The sequence below is a fragment of the Cydia strobilella genome, chromosome 4, assembly GCF_947568885.1.
Source record: "Cydia strobilella chromosome 4, ilCydStro3.1, whole genome shotgun sequence".
NCBI classification, from domain to species: Eukaryota; Metazoa; Arthropoda; class Insecta; order Lepidoptera; family Tortricidae; genus Cydia; species Cydia strobilella.
The window spans coordinates 11,294,346-11,312,463 of NC_086044.1; the positions used below are offsets into that span (position 1 = coordinate 11,294,346).

Sequence of the window (18,118 nt, forward strand, 5' to 3'; positions counted from 1 at the left end):
CAATTCTTAAGTGTTTATAGACGACCGCATCGGACCTCGAATTTGGTGTAGTCCGGCGCACGTTCGATCGTGTGTACGACCGTACGCCCGTTAAGGACGCAGCTATAATTGAGAGCGAGAAAGGGATAGTTTGACCCATACATGGTAGGATCCTATAGATGTGCTATACGCGTGCGTCCGTGAGGGACAACATACGCAATGCGACAATATGATTGGTCGAGTTTATTTGTTGCCCACCATAAACCATACTAAATAAATATATACCATACCATATATATATACCATAACCAAATATATACCATAAACCATACTACATAAATTTACGGTAGGGAACAAAAAACTGTGAGACTGTGACAAGGACAAACAATAATAGTGCTTTGCATCAACGTCGTAGTCCGGTGCGGTCGTAAGGAAGTATATAGGTAGTCTGTAACATTGTTTATCTGTAATGTATCTGTGACATTGACAGATAAAGTATAAACATTAAACATGGTCATGCCGTGATAACCTAAAGTAGTGAGAAATATAATAATACGCATGAAAAAATGCAAGTGCTTGAAATTGATAATGTTAAGATTTTCAATCTTAGCGCTGGCAAATCTTTACCAGATGTAAGTTTACTGAAGTGGTTTTTAACTTAGTTGAAAACTAGCGCATGCAGAACATGGTATTTATTTGTACACATTTTTACTGTTTTTTCAGTGGTTAACTGAACGAAAGAAGCGAGCATTACTAAAAAAAAATGTAGACCTTCGAAGAAGAATCGAACTCATCCAAGAGTTCGATATGCCAGGTGTCAGTACCAGCATAAGGGCATCTAAAGATGGACAGTACATAATGGCAACAGGCATTTATAAACCAAGAATAAAATGTTTTGATGTCAATAATTTATCTCTGAAATTTGAGCGCTGTCTTGATTCTGAAGTGGTTACATTTGAAATATTGAGTGATGACTATACAAAGGTATGTTTCTTTATCCCGTTGGCTGTTTTATATTCTTAAATATATGAATGTTAATTATTTATTTATATTTCAGATTGTCTTCTTACAATGTGACAGATATGTAGAATTTCATGTTGGGCATGGTCGCCATTACAGATTGAGGGTACCCAAATTTGGCAGAGACATTGCTTATCATCGACCCTCATGTGATCTCTTTGTTGTTGGAGCATCATCTGTAAGTGAACTATTCCAATTTTTTGACTCATGCATACCTAAAAGTTTATGTCATACTTTAGCTGGATTAGATGACCGGTCTGGCCTAGTGGGTAGTGACCCTGCCTGCGAAGCCGATAATCCTGGGTTTGAATCCCGTTAAGGGCATTTATTTGTGTGATGAACACAGATATTTGTTCCTGAGTCATGGTTGTTTTCTATGTAGATAAGTATGTATTTATCTATGTAAGTATGTTTATATCATCTCCTAGTACCCACCCATAGTACAAGCTTTGCTTAGTTTTGTGGCTAGGTCGATCTGATTTAAACTTTCACGATTTTCACTCATTCAAGGTAAATTTAAAACTTATTTTATTCGATTAAGTCCCGTCGTTGTGAATAATAAATAGGTTGATCTGTGTAAGATGTCCCCAATAGTTATTTATTGTTTATCATTAAATTGTATTGTTTTTGTTGTACATTCCTGAATAAGTAGGTATTCATTTTATGTTCAGGGGCATTCCAGAAAAGTATTTTTTAACACTTCTCATAAAGCTAAGAAGCCAATATTTTGGTATGATAACTTAGCTTTAAATTCAAAAGTATATAAATCGGATTTGTGTCGATTTAAGGTAGCTGCCAAAGTAGACCTTTTGTGGAATGCCCCTATCAATCATGTACAACATTTCAGGTTTTATCAGTTAATATTTATTTTAATTATAATATAATAATAAAAGTTCTTTATTCAGATAACCAAGATCCACATTTTGTTAGTTACATATTTTATGTTTTACTTATATCTAAGGTTATATTATCTGTGATTTTGTTATTTTTTTATTTTAGGAAATTTACAGATTGAACTTAGAAGTTGGCCAGTTCATGGCACCATATGTTACAAAAGCCCATGAAATAAATTGCTCCGCAGTTAGTGAAGATCATGGCTTGCTTGTGGTGGGCACAGAGAGTGGGCATGTGGAAGCTTGGGATCCACGAACAAAGTCCAGGCAGGGCATACTGGACTGTGCCTTACATTGCACAGATTCGGAATACAGGTATAACCACTACAGTTATTTTAACATAGCAAATAGAACCCTATAAAAACAAGATATAATCTTTCCCTAAAAGTAATGAGATGCACATAAACATAATGTTACAGTTGAACTGAGGTAACACTAAGGTGTAGATTTTTCATCTGACCTATTGAAAAAATTGCTTCCAAAATTTCATCGAACTTGCAATAGTTATTTGTGCAACAAGAGAGGAAAGTTGGTTTTTCTTGCGAGTGTTTATTTTGAGTCCCGAGAAAGCGAAAGACAAAAACACGAGATGTAAAATAACTTTGCTCTCGTGTTGCACACATAATTTATCACCTCAGTAGTGAGAACATAATAAAGTTTAAAATGTATTTCGAATTACACAAAATAATTCAAAGAAAAAAGAAACGTAATCAAAGTATGAAGTGGCAGTTCACTAAATTAAAAAGCTACTTTGTTTCACTCCCTGGAGTGAGGAAAGTAGGCTTGTTCGAGCTGCTGAGGTGAAAATAAATGTAAATCGAGATGATTTAATGTTGGACCTAGATAGTTAACATGGATGTTGTTTTTTGTTTTCAGAAATGAAAGTTTACCTGTGATTACATCCATAAGATTTGATGGAGCATTGAGAATGGGTGTTGGGACAAGTACAGGCCATGTCCTTCTGTACGACATCAGATCCAGCAAGCCTCTTTTAGTCAAGGATCATATGAATGGACTGCCAATCAAAAACGTACAGTTCCATGAAACTAAGGAATATGTGTATTCAATGGATTCTTCTGTTGTTAAAATATGGGATAAGAACACTGTAAGTGGATGAATATTTAAATAATTTTATATACAAGTTTGAATGTTTTTATATAAATTCAAATGTAGAATAACTTAAAGAAATTAACGTACAAAAAATATGAAACATAAATGTAAGAATATCTTACTAATTTGTTATTGTCAAATGGCTTAGAATACATTTATTTGATTTACCTCCCTAATACAGTTTATAACACGCTTTGACTGCCGAAGGCGTCAACTGATGCGCGCGGCTACACCCAACTATCCAGCCATCGTGCATTACGACAAGTTGTCCGATGTCGCGCCGCACAAGATAGGGATACACACCCTCCTAATATTATATAATATTATTCTAGAATCTAAATGCATCCGCTAGCTGGCGCGTGTGCATATATGTATTTTTTTTTGGTGACCCGCTCACCCGCTCCGTGCAACAGCGCCACCTAGCGGACGCCCTTCGAGTTAGAAAATCAAAAATATAAAATCCATCCATAAATTAGACTAGACAAACCAAGGTGTAATTTTTTTGAATCTGGATTTTTTTTACAAATACCTATGCAATTTTGAAAACCTAATTAGTAAATTTTTGTTCAAGGGCAAGCAATATACAAGCATTGAATCACCAGCTGACTTTAATGACCTTTGCATCATTCCCAATACTGGACTAAGTATGATGGCAGTGGAAGATCAGAAGATGCAAGTTTACTATATTCCATCACTAGGTAAATTAGACTTGGAATTATCATATAACAGCAAATATACGCAATTTAGTTTCATACACAAGAAAATAAGGCTTGTGTGCATAGAATGTTGAGAATGTTATATTCTGAGTTATGATGTTGACTCGACAGAGTTTTGTTTGATGTTGAATATGTTGATAAAGTAAGAGAGGAGAAGAATGGGCTTCTAATTCTGTCAATTTTTTTAACGTTTACTACCGTGCCGGCGCGGCAATGGCAGTTTAGCACGTTGTGTTGCATAAGACAATAATATACGATTAGGAGCTTGTAGATGACTGTCCTTTATCAACAAGAGTATAAAAAGATTAAAGCATATTACACACGACATAAAAATGTACTTTACAAACATTAAACGTTAAATTCAATGCAACAACTTTTTTCTTCTCGTGCTAAGATCGTCTTTATGGATAAGGTATAAAAGCTCAGTTAAGGCCCTATTGACTTAGCAATAGAGCTCAAAGTCAAGACCCGCATACAGTCGCCGGTCGCACCGCCGGCACCGTTGCTTCAGCTCAAGACAAAAAACCCTTATTTAGTTATGTTTGCAATTTTTTGACATTTAACTCTTTTAATATAGGCCCTGCTCCAAGATGGTGTGCATTCCTAGATAACTTGACAGACGAATTAGAGGGGCAAGGAAAACAGACTGTGTATGATGATTACAAATTCGTGACCAAACAAGAACTGGAGTCTTTGGGATTGGACCATCTTCTTGGCACAAACCTTTTGAGGGCATACATGCATGGGTAAGTTTGTTATAGATTATGATTTAAAATAAACTGCATAAAATACATACTATGAAAGATTTCTATTAAACATTGAAAACATTTTAGATACTTTGTTGATGTGCGACTTTACAAGAGAGCCAAGTCAATAGCAGATCCGTTTGCGTTTGAAGAATACAAGAAACGTAAAATTAGAGAGAAGATCGAACAGGACAGGCCATCGAGAATTAAAATTGAAGACAACTTGCCTAAAGTCAATAGAGAGTTGGCGTCCAGACTTATGGAAGATGAAGGTAGAAAGAAGAAACATCCATCCAACCTTCTTAAAGATAACCGATTCAAGGTAAGTTTTATTACATTACAATTCCATAGTTAATTTTGAAAAAAAGGAAAATACCTTTCCTGCAATAAAATTTATAATAAATAGCACACTGACAAAATTAATTCAAGCGAGCTTAATTAATGAGTGTGTTACTTTAAGTTAGGTACATATTATTAGGTATCTGTTAGCCATAGAACCAGCTAGACATTAATAAGTTAGAGTATAAGTACCTGTTTTTGGTATGGTCCTCATAACTTCACGAAACCATTAATATAAATTAAATTAAATAATCATTTAATTCTGGCATGAGTGGCATGACCCATAAAAGTGTTAGTAATAAAACTTAAATACTAATGTTATACAGTACAATTATAATTAAAACCTACCATGCGAAACAGTATACTTAGAGCTAGGACAATACAATACCGGGTGAGCCATACACATTTAATGCTCATTGTTTGATTTCCAGGCTATGTTTGAAAATCCTGACTTTGAAGTGGACAAGTCGGCTGAAGAGTACAGATTACTGAATCCGGTGCTATCCAGGCTGGATAAAGATAAAACGAAACTAACTAAAACAGCAGAAGTTGATCCTATGGAGGTATGTATATAAAGCCTGACCAGAAATATATGATCACGCGCCATGTTGCGGAATTTCACTGGAACTAATTTTTTCATACTATACTGAACTGTCACCCTATACATGAGAATAACAGCGCCCTCTTGACAATGACCATATATTTCTGGTCAGGCTTTACCTACATTAGTAACGCTCACAATATATTAGTAATCTAGTTGGGTTGTTAGTAAGGTTGAATTTCTATTGTTCGAAAATTTTACGTAGCAAAGGAAACAAAAAATAATAAATACGTGTACAAAACGCGAGAGTTTAAAGTGTTATAAAAGAAACCAATCTATACTAAACAATGTATTTTATCTACCTATGAATGTGGATTTAAACAAAAGAATGGAAGGCAGTGAACTTTTTAAATTTCACTATTCAATCCATTTAGTTATCCACATGCACACAATAATCATGAAGTCTTTATTAAAATAGTTTTTTAGCGGTATATTAATAGCAATGACTTATGATAGTTATGGTACTGTTTCCTTTTAGCTTTAATTCGTAGTCAAAATATTTTTTACTACGCATTACCTATGTAGGCTATGTATATTATTAAATTATGTTTTATTTAGGAGGATGAACCTGAAGACAAAGACTCAGATAAGGAGCTTTATCAGTCTAGTGAGGAAAGTTCGGATGACGACCGCACATGGGTGAAAGAAGTCAAGAAGCAACACAAAATGATCAGAAAGAAACACCAACACGAACATGACGAAACAGAACACAAGGAAAAGGTTTACGAATTTAGCGAAACACCCAAAACAACTAATATCAAAGCAATCACAAAAGTAAACAAAGCCAGTTTAGGAGATCGATTAGCAAGGGAGAACTTTACATCAACAGTCACCGGTACTGGAGGTAACAGAGAGATGAAGTTCACAATGAGAGGCAAGAAATCAGAATCGGAAGCACAAAAGAAAATTAAGAAACACTACCAAGAAAGAAAACAGATTGTGAGGAGAACAGGATATCTAATGAAAAAGAAGCTACCTAAAATGTAGAATAGGTATCATGTTGCAAGGACGACTTTAATAAATTTAATGTTGAACTTGTCTGTTTTTTTTTGTAAGTACCAACAAATTTTAGAATAAATTATTTTTGTTTTGAATTAAATTGAATTGAAATTAAAGTGCAAGTGGTTAAAATCATGACATAGTTATCTAGGTACCGTCTGGGAGTCTGGGCGTTTTATAAAAACAAATTGAATTCTTTCTCCATATTTATCTCTTTAGGGTTATCTGAGTTCAACCTTGATACAAAACCTTTGGTTTTATTTTTGTACAGTCTTGACGACGTCTTTAGTAGACTTAAACGATTAGTAGTGCATTGTTGGCATGAGCTAACAACCATTTCGTTGGGTATATTAGGTAGGTATTGCATTCAATGCTAAATCAAACTTAGTACTTCCAAAAAACCGTTTATCAGTTTTTAGGGTTCCGTACTCAAAGGGTAAAAACGGGACCCTATCACTAAGACTCCGCTGTCTGTCTGTCTGTCTGTCCGTCTGTCAACAGGCTGTATCTCATGAACCGTAATAGCTAGACAGTTGAAATTTTCACAGATGATGTGTTTCTGTTGCCGCTATAACAACAAATACTAAAAACAGAACAAAATAAATATTTAAGTGAGGCTCCCATACAACAAACGTGATTTTTTGCCGTTTTTACGGAACCGAGTGCGCGAGTCCGCCTTGAACTTGGCCGGTTTTTTTTCTCGGATCATGTCATTTAATTTAAAATATCCCAGAGCCCAGATGTAAGTTCAAACCGCAAATTCAGCTATATACCTAAAATTACACTTAAAATCTTATCACTCGATTTGTTTCTGATTACTGACCTTTAGCTGACTTTTTAGGGTTCCGTACCTCAAAAGCAAAAAACGAAACCCTTATTTATAGGATCACTCGTGCGTCTGTCTTCTGTCTGTCTGTCCGTCTGTCACAGCCTTATTTTCTCCGAAACTACTAGACCAATTCACTACTCACTCACCACTCACTACACCCACTCACTCACTTTCATGCAATAAAAAATTATGAATTAAGTTGAAATTTGGTACAATAATGTAAGTTTGTACGGACATGTAACGTAAACAAATGAATTTTAAACATGGGGGCCACTTTTACGTAAACGAGAAAATTAAAAAAATATATATATCGTGTTATATATCAAATGAAAGAGCTCGTTGTGAGAATCTCAAATATATTTTTTTGTAATTTTAAAATAAATAGTTTAGAAGTTATTTAAGAATATAGCCGAAAAATCACCCCCCCTTTATCTCCGAAACTACTGGGTCTAAAATTTAAAAAAAAATAGACAACACCTACCTATTCTTTACCTATAGATCACAGGAAAACCTATTAGAAATGTGCAGTCAAGCGTGAGTCGGACTTAATTATTTAGTTTTTGATCTGACCGCTACGGATTCTTAACAACATGTCACTCACACACGCACATAAAAAATACATTGTTTAAAATTGTGTAATGTAGATACTTGGCCGGTTTTTACATTATATAAATGTAACAAAAGGTTGCGCACTGCTTTTTATTTTGTCGCTATAAACAATTAACACGCAAACATTAAGAGCTTCGTTTGTTGTGATCAATGTTAAACGAATTGCATCCTTTTTTAATATTCGATATTTTCTCAGTGAGAAAGAGACAATGTTACTCAATAAATAAATGTAATGACTGACTTAATAGCTTACAAGTACCGTATGATGCACAATAATAATGGATCTTATGGCAGCGGTAAGTTACAATTACCTTCTTTTAATTAAATATTGAAGTTTGTTTGTTGCCGCAGTGAGTGACTACCCTGTTATTATAATGTTTGTTATCTTTTCGCATAATGTGCACAATGGCAATTAAAGTGTAGATATGGGCAATAAACTGAATAATGTGAAATTTTCAAACGATTACGTAGCGAGTGATCTACTGGACAGCCATGTCCTGGGACGAGACAAGCTGGAGGAGCCCGCCATGGAGAGGTCCACGAGATCCAGCCTGGACGCCAACAGTGTTGACGTGAGTACCTACTACACACTAATGTGCATCTACCATACCATATAAATACGCTGTTTAACGACACTTACTTTTTCTTTGTAGTTATTAACGATTTATCGAGTTTTAATGTCTTCCTGGTTCAAGTTCATTTTAATTTTAGTTCTGTTTTTTTTAAGTTGAGCCTGAGTGCGTAGCTCCAATGAAAATGCAAGATGTAAGCAGCTATTCTTGAGTGTTGATAGCTAATTTATTGAATATAGTACTACCTTTAGGGGCGTTTTCATTAGTACCTACCTGTTGTACGTTTGATATTTTGTACACGATATATTTCAGATTGGTGAAATAACTGAATCCCCAGATACGGAGTATATGAGTACGTCTGCTATTCTACACTATTGTAAATCTAAGGTACGTGGTCATTAATATTCCTAATTTCTTACCTGTAGACTTGATGCTTTTTCGTTGTTTTTTTATAGGGAGAGATTTGAAAGTGGTGGGCAAACTTTCTTTATAGGGGCCAGAAAGTTTAAGAAATTTCAGAGCCAGAATTGCAGCAAAAATGCTTTTTTATTATTTCACGGGCCATATACAAATTATTTCGCAGGACCATCGGCGGCCGGATAAAATTCTTTCGCGGGCCGAAGCTGGTCCGCGGGCCGTACTTTGCCCACCACTGATTAGGTACTAAACTATTCGTAGAATCCTTATTTAACATAACATTGTTTTGATTTCAGATATTGCTTCCTTATCTTAAACTTTTAACAATAATGGGATTGCGTCCAGTCGTTGATTCCTCGAACTCCTCAAGAGGCTCAATATGTTTGTCACACTTCCATTCAGCGCAAGTTGCAGTATTTATGTTCTTAGGATACGTACTTCAGTATATGGCATGTTTCAGGTAAGGTTTACAAAATTATATAAATTATCCTTTTCTATATGATTGTCTAACTAAACCACTTATGTAATTCAAATAGATACAATCCAATGTAATGCAAATGACGTAGTAAATGTGTAAAGGTTCCACAGAGGGTCAGGACTCAACTTATTCGATAGTACCTCCTAGTGGATAGTACCTACTCCTTTATAGATAAATTTATAAATTCTAATTCGAATACAAAGTCGATTCCAGTATACCTACTTATAAAAAATAGGAAAATTGCCAATGACACAGCTGGAGTTGCCTGCGCCCATAAGCTACGACTTCCGCTTGCCATCTAGCAGGCCGTACGCTGGGCAACACTCTAAAATGACCATCGTTGGGCCTTATGTCCTTGCAATAAAGTTAATAAATAAATAAATATTATAGGACAATTTTACACAGATGACCTAGTCCCACAGTAAGGCTTGTCTTGTGGGTACTAGAAGACAATATAATTATCTAATAATTTATAGTTACATAAAAATATAAATAAACAATAAAAATGTGCACACTACATTAAAAAAAAGTACAGATATTGAGAAAATCTTAAACTAGTTACATCAAACATCAAACATTTATTCAGCAAATAGGCCACAGGGGCACTTTTACATGTCAATTTTTACAAACAATAAAATTAACCAAAAATTACAAAAAGAAGTATGCCTACCTATAAATAACTAAATTACAAATTTAAATTGACATAGAGATGTAGGTCTCTACCTGTCAGAATAATTTAAAAAATCCGCAACGCAGGCTTCGTCTGGTGGCTACAAATGCAAATCAGCAACATGCTTCGTCCCAAAAATACCAATGATGATATCCGCAACAGGCCTCGTCATTTTTTTTTGTTTAAATAAAACATCCATAACTTAGGAACAAACATTTGTGATAACCACAAAAATAAATGCCCTTACCGGGATTCAAACCCGGGACCTACTGCTTCGTAGGTAGGGTCACTACCGATTAGGCTAGGAGGCCGTCAGTCTACTGATTTTCAGTTTTACAATGTGTCCATCGTCGTGTTTAAAATTATATAATTTTTTTAGGGTTCCGTACCTACCCAAAGGGTAAAAACGGGACCCTATTACTAAGACTCCACTGTCCATCATCTGTCTGTCACCAGGCTGTATCTCATGAACCGTAATAGCTAGACAGTTGGAACTTTCACAGATGATGTATTTCTGTTGCCGCTATAACAACAAATACTAAAAAGTACGGAACCCTCGGTGGGCGAGTCCGACTCGCACTTGTCCGGTGTTTTTATTAATTACAATGTTGTTGTACCTAATTCCAGACGAGACCGAGGTTTCTGCTACAAGCTGGTGCCGCTGGCGCTGGAGTCGTCTCTCGAGTACGAGACGTACAAGCAAGTCTGCTACGGGAACGTGACGCTGACGTACATCGGGCCCAGCATACTGCACTTTCTGGGCTTCCTCTACGCTCTCTATTTGTTTAGAATATCCGATAATGAGCAGCTCCAGAATCTTATGGAAAGGGTAAGATTCATTCACATAATTACCAATAATCGAGTAAAAATGGCGGAGAAACGCCACAACGACATTAATAAAAGTTGCATTTGCTTGCTTCGTGTTGTTTGAAATATCCAATATTTTTTTCACTCGGAAAGGCTCTTTTCTTTCTTTGATATCATTGTCCAGAGTTGCAGAGTTGCATCTTATGCTCTAGAATGCAGAGTAATTCCAGTCAAATTTTTATTTAAAAAAAATTCATGTTGCTTATAGGATGGACTATAAGACTATATGTGTCGAAGTCTAGCCAAAGGTTCCACTTTATCCCTTACCCTAAAGATGAGATTTGCTTGTAACTTGATACGAATGACCTGTCAAAGCGTCCTTATGGCAAGCGACAAAGTGGGGCCTTTTGCTTGGAAACGACACGTATAATGTTTGTCACTCGATACTCTCGACAATAGTTTCTTCACCGCTCGTACCTTGAAAATCTCGCAACTCATAAAATTTATGTTTTTACTTACCTCAGTTTTGAAGCACTCCGTCCCGTCGTACATCCAAATGGAGTAGCTACGTTATTAATTAGTATTTTCCTAAGAATGAATATATTTTTCAGGTATTTTTACTATCGTCGTATACACAGCAGGGCATGGCCTCTGCCAACCCGAAGCGGCTCTTACGTCTGCTGTGGGCGTTCATCATACTGAGCGTGTTGTGGATGTGTCTGTCGCTGTGCTCGGTCAATCTGATGATGGCCGAGGGTACTATTATGTTCCGGTGGATGGAACAAAGGTAATTTGTACTAAGCTACATATCTTGGTAATAAAAATAGGTATAAGTTATTGCTCATGAGTTACGAAATACCATATCATAGACCTGTCCAACCCGCGTTAATCAGCGAGCAGGACTACTGGGGCGATAACGCACGGTTCGCAAACCCTGTCTGGTGGTTTTATGGCAGGTTTTGGACTGGATTATTAAGTCAATAAGGGTCTTATTAGAAGCTTTTACTTGATGCACTAGAAGACTAGAGTATAAAAAAATAGTTTATGCAACCTACACACTGCAGCCTACACACGACATAAAGACGAACTTTACGACCATAATATATAAAAACAGTTTCTGTTTCCGCTTAGGGAATGCTATAACCGACCAAAGTTCATAACCGGTTACGGTTATGCCCGAAAAATAACCGATAATCGGTTACGGTTATTTTCGACATAAAACGATAAATTTACAATCAAGTAATCAAAAAATTACGAAAATAAAGGTACAGTATGAGGGAATGTGAGTATAAGTCTTCTTTTTTTAATAAAACTTCTTTTTTTTTGTAAAAGTTAAAATATGACCTTGGACATGGTACCCCGCTCCATTTTCGCCATAGTATTTTACCGTTTTACTCTCAGCTTTGGAACCGGTGATATTGTCTATTGTATCGGTTCGTATGTCGAAGAACAATTATTATTAATCCATTTTAAAAATACGCAGAAAATATTCGTGGTTTTAATTTTAATATCGGCTGACTTTTAAGAAGAAACAAGTCCTCAAAATTAGTTATCGTGTTTACAGTTCAAAACAAACCCTATTAATCCTGAAGATCCTTCTGGTGGCCTGCACGCTGGTCCACGACATGGTGCAGGCGACCATCATCACGAGCTACTGCCTGCAGGCGCAGCTGCTGCAGGCGCACCTCATGTACCTCAAGGAGCGGCTGCTTAACAGATCCACCACGCCACTCAACTGGATGCGAGTGAGTGCTCACTTAACGTTAGAATAAGAATAAGAATTCCTTTATTGTTTACCGTGTCAAACAAGATTTATTAGTTTATAAAAAACAATGTAGCTATGTCTCCTGGGTCATGGGGTTTTTTCACAACACCGGTGCGTGCGTGAGTGATACTCGATAGAGCAATAATACTTTCTTTAATTTTATCAATATTATTTCCTGGGTTCGAGGATATTATCACGTTTTTACTATTGAATAAATACATTATATAAACATATTTGCTTGGTAGTTGCTTATTAAATGAGAAAGTATGACTTGTGCTATTGCTGTATTATTTTTGGAATGAACATCAACACTTCCTTATTTCTAGATTTCCTTCACATAATGGTGATCAAAATACTAAGCAAAGCATAGTAAGATTAGTAAGCAGTTCAGTTGTAGCGAATTCATTGTATGTCCACTGGACCAAGCAGAATTTTATCCCTGTAAAAGCGTTTACCGCCGACATAGATACGTCTTGTTCATATAGTGCGGTAATGAGACACATTATTATTATAGGAGATCGCGGAGTTCCAGAAGCTGCTCAAGTACCTGAACGACGACCTGGCACCAGCGGTGTGCCTGTTCACGATCGTGAACATCTCGTGGGTGGCGTCCGGCGCCATGTGGATGTACAGCCTGGACAAGGTCGACACGCAGACAGAGCCCATCGTTGGGATCAGTTTACTCAACTTACTGCTGTGGATCTCGGCGGCTATCGTGCCCTTTATACAGGTGCTTAATTGCTCAAATTCAACTAAACTTATTAAGCCACAATACGTATAGCGCAATCTGCTTCAGCTGCCAGGTCTGCTGCTACGATGTTTTCAATTTTTTTCAAGTTTCTATTATTATGACTTATTTATAACTAACTAATTATCAAGACAATCTTTTGTAACCTGCTAACGCCCAGCTCGTACCAGAAAAAAAATCGAAAACTTGCTAGTGAAATTTTAAAGCAAATGCAATTTTATAATTTGGCGGTACTACAAGTACGACAGTGGGCCGCTAGAGCGTAAAATAATAGTAGATTGTACAACAAGGGCATAAAGCGATCCAATTTTACCTGAGGCAATTTATTGGGCCGAGCGCAGCGAGGACCAATATAGTCGAGGATAAATATGGACATTTATGCCTGAGTTATACACTGCTTTTTACTTCGATTATAAGTAAAATATACATACAAAAATATCCAATATTTTAGGTTATTTTACCGTATTTATTCAACACTAAAGAAAATTATACTCGGGCCGGTCGGCGCGGGTCGGGAGCGCGCCGGTCGGCCCCCGACCAGTTTGCAGTTTCTATGCCAAATTTTGGACTTTATTGCTAAGTCAATAAGGGTCGTAATAGATGATTTTACTTTATGCTCTAGAACATAATTAGCAACTTTATGTCGTAAACGCACGACTTAAAGTCGAACTTTACGAGCATGAGAAGTGAAAATACTATTTAAATTATAATGATATGCTTCATAACATAACATAACTAAAGCTATTATTTCCCGACTTTCAGGCAGCACGCCTCTCCAAAGAGTGCCGGCGGACAGAGAGTGTGGGCCACGAGCTCTGCGTCCGTCCGTTCCTGCATCAAGACACGCCACACGAGGACGTCGCCGCCGTGCTCATGTATTCCACGACACTAAGACTACGTGCCAAGTTATTTCATCACCCAGTCGCCGGCCGTTATCTCTGGATAGTGCTCACAATCACACTGGTTGGGCTGTTCTCGCTGGGCATGTGCCATTATATATAACGACACGGCCATCCTGCTATGGGTCACGTCTTACTGGTATCCAGAATTAAATTGATTTTTGCGAGCGTGTATTTAATAAGATTACCGCGTTACGGTAGCTCCGGCAACTGCTCATAATCACACTTTTTTTTCTCTAGACAGTGAGCAGCAGAAGTGGCTACACGGGCCACTAGCTAATCTTCACACATTCTTATTGTTATGTTGAGATCATTTTGAACACATTGGCCTATAATTGTCGCTGTCCGTCATAGGCTAAAGTGCTCGATCGACGAATCACAAAAACGAAACGAGATTCCTATTGGCTAATGACCAGGGCTCGAAAATTTCATACGGATGACGTAATTTTGCACACAGGTGATGTTTATATTTAATCGTTCATCTGAATGACAATGAATGAATTAATTAATGAATATTCTTTATTTCAGACCAGGTCCATATACATTTGAATTATAACATTAGTTAACATATTTAAATTAAATTTCACACAATCAAACAATCTGTAACGATATCGTTTAATTAAAGAAGTTGATAAATTATAAGTGGTGCGTGCGTGCGTGCGTGCGTGCGTGCGTGCGTGCGTGCGTGCGTGCGTGCGTGCGTGCGTGCGTGTGTGTGTGTGTGTGTGTGTGTGTGTGCGTGTGCGTGCAAAATTACGTCATTTTTACGTCATCCGCATGAAATGTTCGAGCCCTGCTAATGACGAAATTACCTAGCACTTACGCCGCCGCTAAGACGTTCCTGTACCTACCTGTTCCACATCCGCATTAAGCTCCGCATCGATTTTATGCGGATGCGGATGTTGAAAATAATGCGGAAGTTCCGCGGTTGCGGATGCGGATGCGAATATTCGCAACATCCCTGATTCAGAACTTCTACCTAATAAGGCTAGTCGCTTATGGCTTATATCAATCACTTCATAATATTTAGAAACCTTATGGAGTCTGTCCTAAACTAATGGGAATTCTTTTCGTTACTGATTTCAGCTGTTATAAAGAAATATTTATATACACAGAAATGGAAATACTCTAAACTGGCTTGAATTCAGACTTGCCTATATTTAATTTAAAAGTTTAGAAATCCAATATAATTTCCTGTGGATTGTGGGTTCTCTGGCTGGATTCTATTATTATTTAATAATTTTAAAGAATGAATGAATTTATTGTAAATGACTGTAAAGTTTTGGTGTACATTAAATGTAACTTAACCTAGTGTTAGTGTTTTGTTATGTCAATGAAATAATAAAATGCATTTGATTACACATACATATGTATATTTAAAACAACATTGTTTATATTTGGCACTACCTATTAAACTAAGTAAACTTAACGTTACGTAATTGTAATTAGGCTATGCGCATGTAAAGGATACACATAAATATTTAACCACAAAATAACACTTTCTAAAAATCTATTATATAATATGAACTAGTCTTCACGCTAGTGGCACCTAATACATTGAGTAATAACTAGACTAGATAGACGATATATATTTGTTAGATTAGCTTTCGAGATCAAACAAAATAGAACTTGAGGTAATACAAATAATGCTTTACATAGGTGAGTGCAACATTGTTGTTACATTGAATATAATTAATAAGTAAAAATTTTTTTTTATAATTTTTAGTCTTGTAACCTGGCCTGCCTAAAATAATAATATATCATAAGTTACGGGGCGTATTTGTTGAACCATGTTTTTAGGCAGTTGTTTCACTGCCGGCTAGGGGTCACAAACCCGGTTTCACCGAATTCGAAAAAACCGGGTTTACACCCAATTGCAAAAACCGGGTTTTGACTATGATAAAACCGGCTTTTTCGAGTTTTTCGATTTTACAGTTTTATATACGCAGTTTAATTATTTTGATGTTAAAAAGTTGGCCTGGTCGTGTCCTGCTCAGATATTTAGGAAGGAAGTTGTGGCGGGAAAGATTGCCCCTGAATTTTAGTCTCAGCTCCTTGGTGGCCAGTTTTTTGCTCAGATGAAAGCAGGATACCTCGGTCTTGGAAGTGCTGAGGCACAAACGCTACCGCGAGAAATAGTCATCCAGGTCAGAAATCAGTTGTAAAGAAGACCCTGATGCCATACAGTGTGGTACGCAGCTATTAGGTCAACAAAAATTGCTGCGGACTTCTTTTTATTCTGGAAACCAGTTTCTATGTTTTGCTAGTGCCAAGACCGGGTCGCTGCAGCTTCTGTTGAGTCGGAACCCAGCCTGTTCTAGTGGAATAGCGGCATTAATAGCGCAGATTACTTGTTCTAGAAGTTTATTTATTTAGTCGTATGGCATATTACAATTCATGGTCGCTTTACAAATTTACAAATTAATAGTTAGGTTCTTCACCCAATGGGCTGCGTTGTCGCTTAGCTTAAGTAAGTCCAGAGGATCTCCTGTGTACTTCCTTTTTGGACACTCGCGGACTATGTGGTAAATGGACTGTACAGGTGCTCCATAGTCGCACTTCGGTGTATCTCGCCACCCACACTTAAACATAAATTCTCCGGATCGCCCGCTTTCAGTGCGGAGTCTATTTAGTTGGCACCATTCCCGTCTCGGGGCCGAAAAACCTTGCGGTTTGTGGGTGGGATCGTAGCTAGAAGTATGTACACAACTCTCAAAAGCGCTATTGGTCTGTAGCTTTCAGGCTCGGCCTCTGGTTTTCCGGGCTTCATTATAGCGACGACTTGCTCTTTTTAGTAAGTATGGAATTATTGCCGAGACGATGATGTTAGAAAAGAAGGAAGCGACGAGCCATTTCCGAGTTCGTAGGCCAGTGTGCTGAATGGATTCGGGGAAAAATCATCAATGCCAGAAGCCTTGTTAGTCTGTTTCTAATCTGTTTGTTCATCTGCTGTAACAGCCACCCGGCTGAAAGTGGACTTGAGTTTTAGAAGCTTGACCCGCGTAGGGCGCGTAGTCTTGGTGTGCAACTTGTGGCTGGGGGCATTAGAGCGTATTCTATCAGCTAACGTGTCAGTGACGAAGTAGCGCCAGTGGAGAGGCGGATAAGTGTGCCAGGCTTTGCGGCTGAAATGTGCCAAGTTCATGGATTCGGATGATCGTGTGGACATGGATCGGGCGGAATCTAGAGATTCAATTAGCCTGTTCGCCACGGTGCGTTTGCTATTTTCGGTGAACTCCTTACAGGGTTTTTCACTTTCATCGCCCCAGCACGGGATCTAGGTACTATTCCTTCCGGTAGCCAACTAGCCACGCGGGATGTTGTTGTTGTTGGCGTGTTGGCTGTGGCGATGTTGTTGCAATCGATGTTATTTGAATTCACGTTGACCTGGACAGTTAGGGAAGACCGCGCGTATGTCGTACTTCCATTATTGTTTATGTTACCTCGTTTAGCGAGTTGGGCATCATCAGCGGCGTTTATTTCCGAAAGGAGGACTATGTCAACACCGTTGTCATGTAATATAAACCGAAAACCCGGTTTTCTGAAATACGCACGGTTTTGTGACCCCTACTGCCGGCTAATAGGTGACGAAATAGGCTACGTTTTACGAAATTCCAAAACAATTGTTGTATTGGCTTTGCTTTACTTGTTCAAATATTAGTCTTGCTTAAATAGTAGATTGTTAACCAAGGGATGAAAGGCACTCATCTTTGCCGAGGTAGTTTCACTCACTGCGTTCGAGCGCCAATAGTACTTTCAATTTAAAAGTATCGTTATTTATGGAATAGTGAGTCAAATATCACAATAGAAATTGTATAACAAATCCATTTAAAACCAAATTTCAATTGCTTATCGTAAAAAAAGACAAAAAATCGTACTTGGAAAGTAAAATGCTCTAGCGCAGAAACGTATCACTTTCTG

General features: G+C 37.4%; 2 protein-coding genes across 4 annotated transcripts; both read left to right on the plus strand.

Moving 5' to 3' along the window:
• The first annotated feature begins 451 nt into the window (after positions 1 to 451).
• On the plus strand, positions 452 to 6,442 carry LOC134740583 (nucleolar protein 10). Of its 2 annotated transcripts, none has more exons than XM_063673105.1 (10): positions 452 to 611; positions 703 to 963; positions 1,037 to 1,177; positions 1,999 to 2,207; positions 2,769 to 2,997; positions 3,574 to 3,700; positions 4,296 to 4,464; positions 4,552 to 4,786; positions 5,235 to 5,366; positions 5,963 to 6,442. In XM_063673105.1, the coding sequence occupies exons 1-10, from the start codon at positions 546 to 548 to the stop codon at positions 6,389 to 6,391; spliced, it is 1,998 nt and encodes a 665-aa protein (XP_063529175.1). In that variant the 5' UTR covers positions 452 to 545; the 3' UTR covers positions 6,392 to 6,442. The 2 variants fall into 2 exon arrangements, with proteins under 2 accessions (XP_063529175.1, XP_063529176.1); XM_063673106.1 differs by having other exon boundaries at positions 5,966 to 6,442.
• A 1,535-nt stretch (positions 6,443 to 7,977) lies between these two features.
• Positions 7,978 to 15,723, plus strand: LOC134740585 (uncharacterized). Of its 2 annotated transcripts, XM_063673108.1 has the most exons (9): positions 7,978 to 8,137; positions 8,313 to 8,413; positions 8,726 to 8,800; positions 9,127 to 9,290; positions 10,606 to 10,807; positions 11,397 to 11,572; positions 12,350 to 12,530; positions 13,065 to 13,280; positions 14,061 to 15,723. In XM_063673108.1, the coding sequence occupies exons 1-9, from the start codon at positions 8,074 to 8,076 to the stop codon at positions 14,298 to 14,300; spliced, it is 1,419 nt and encodes a 472-aa protein (XP_063529178.1). In that variant the 5' UTR covers positions 7,978 to 8,073; the 3' UTR covers positions 14,301 to 15,723. The 2 variants fall into 2 exon arrangements, with proteins under 2 accessions (XP_063529178.1, XP_063529181.1); XM_063673111.1 differs by lacking the exons at positions 7,978 to 8,137; positions 8,313 to 8,413 and adding an exon at positions 8,479 to 8,606.
• The last annotated feature ends 2,395 nt before the right edge of the window (positions 15,724 to 18,118 follow it).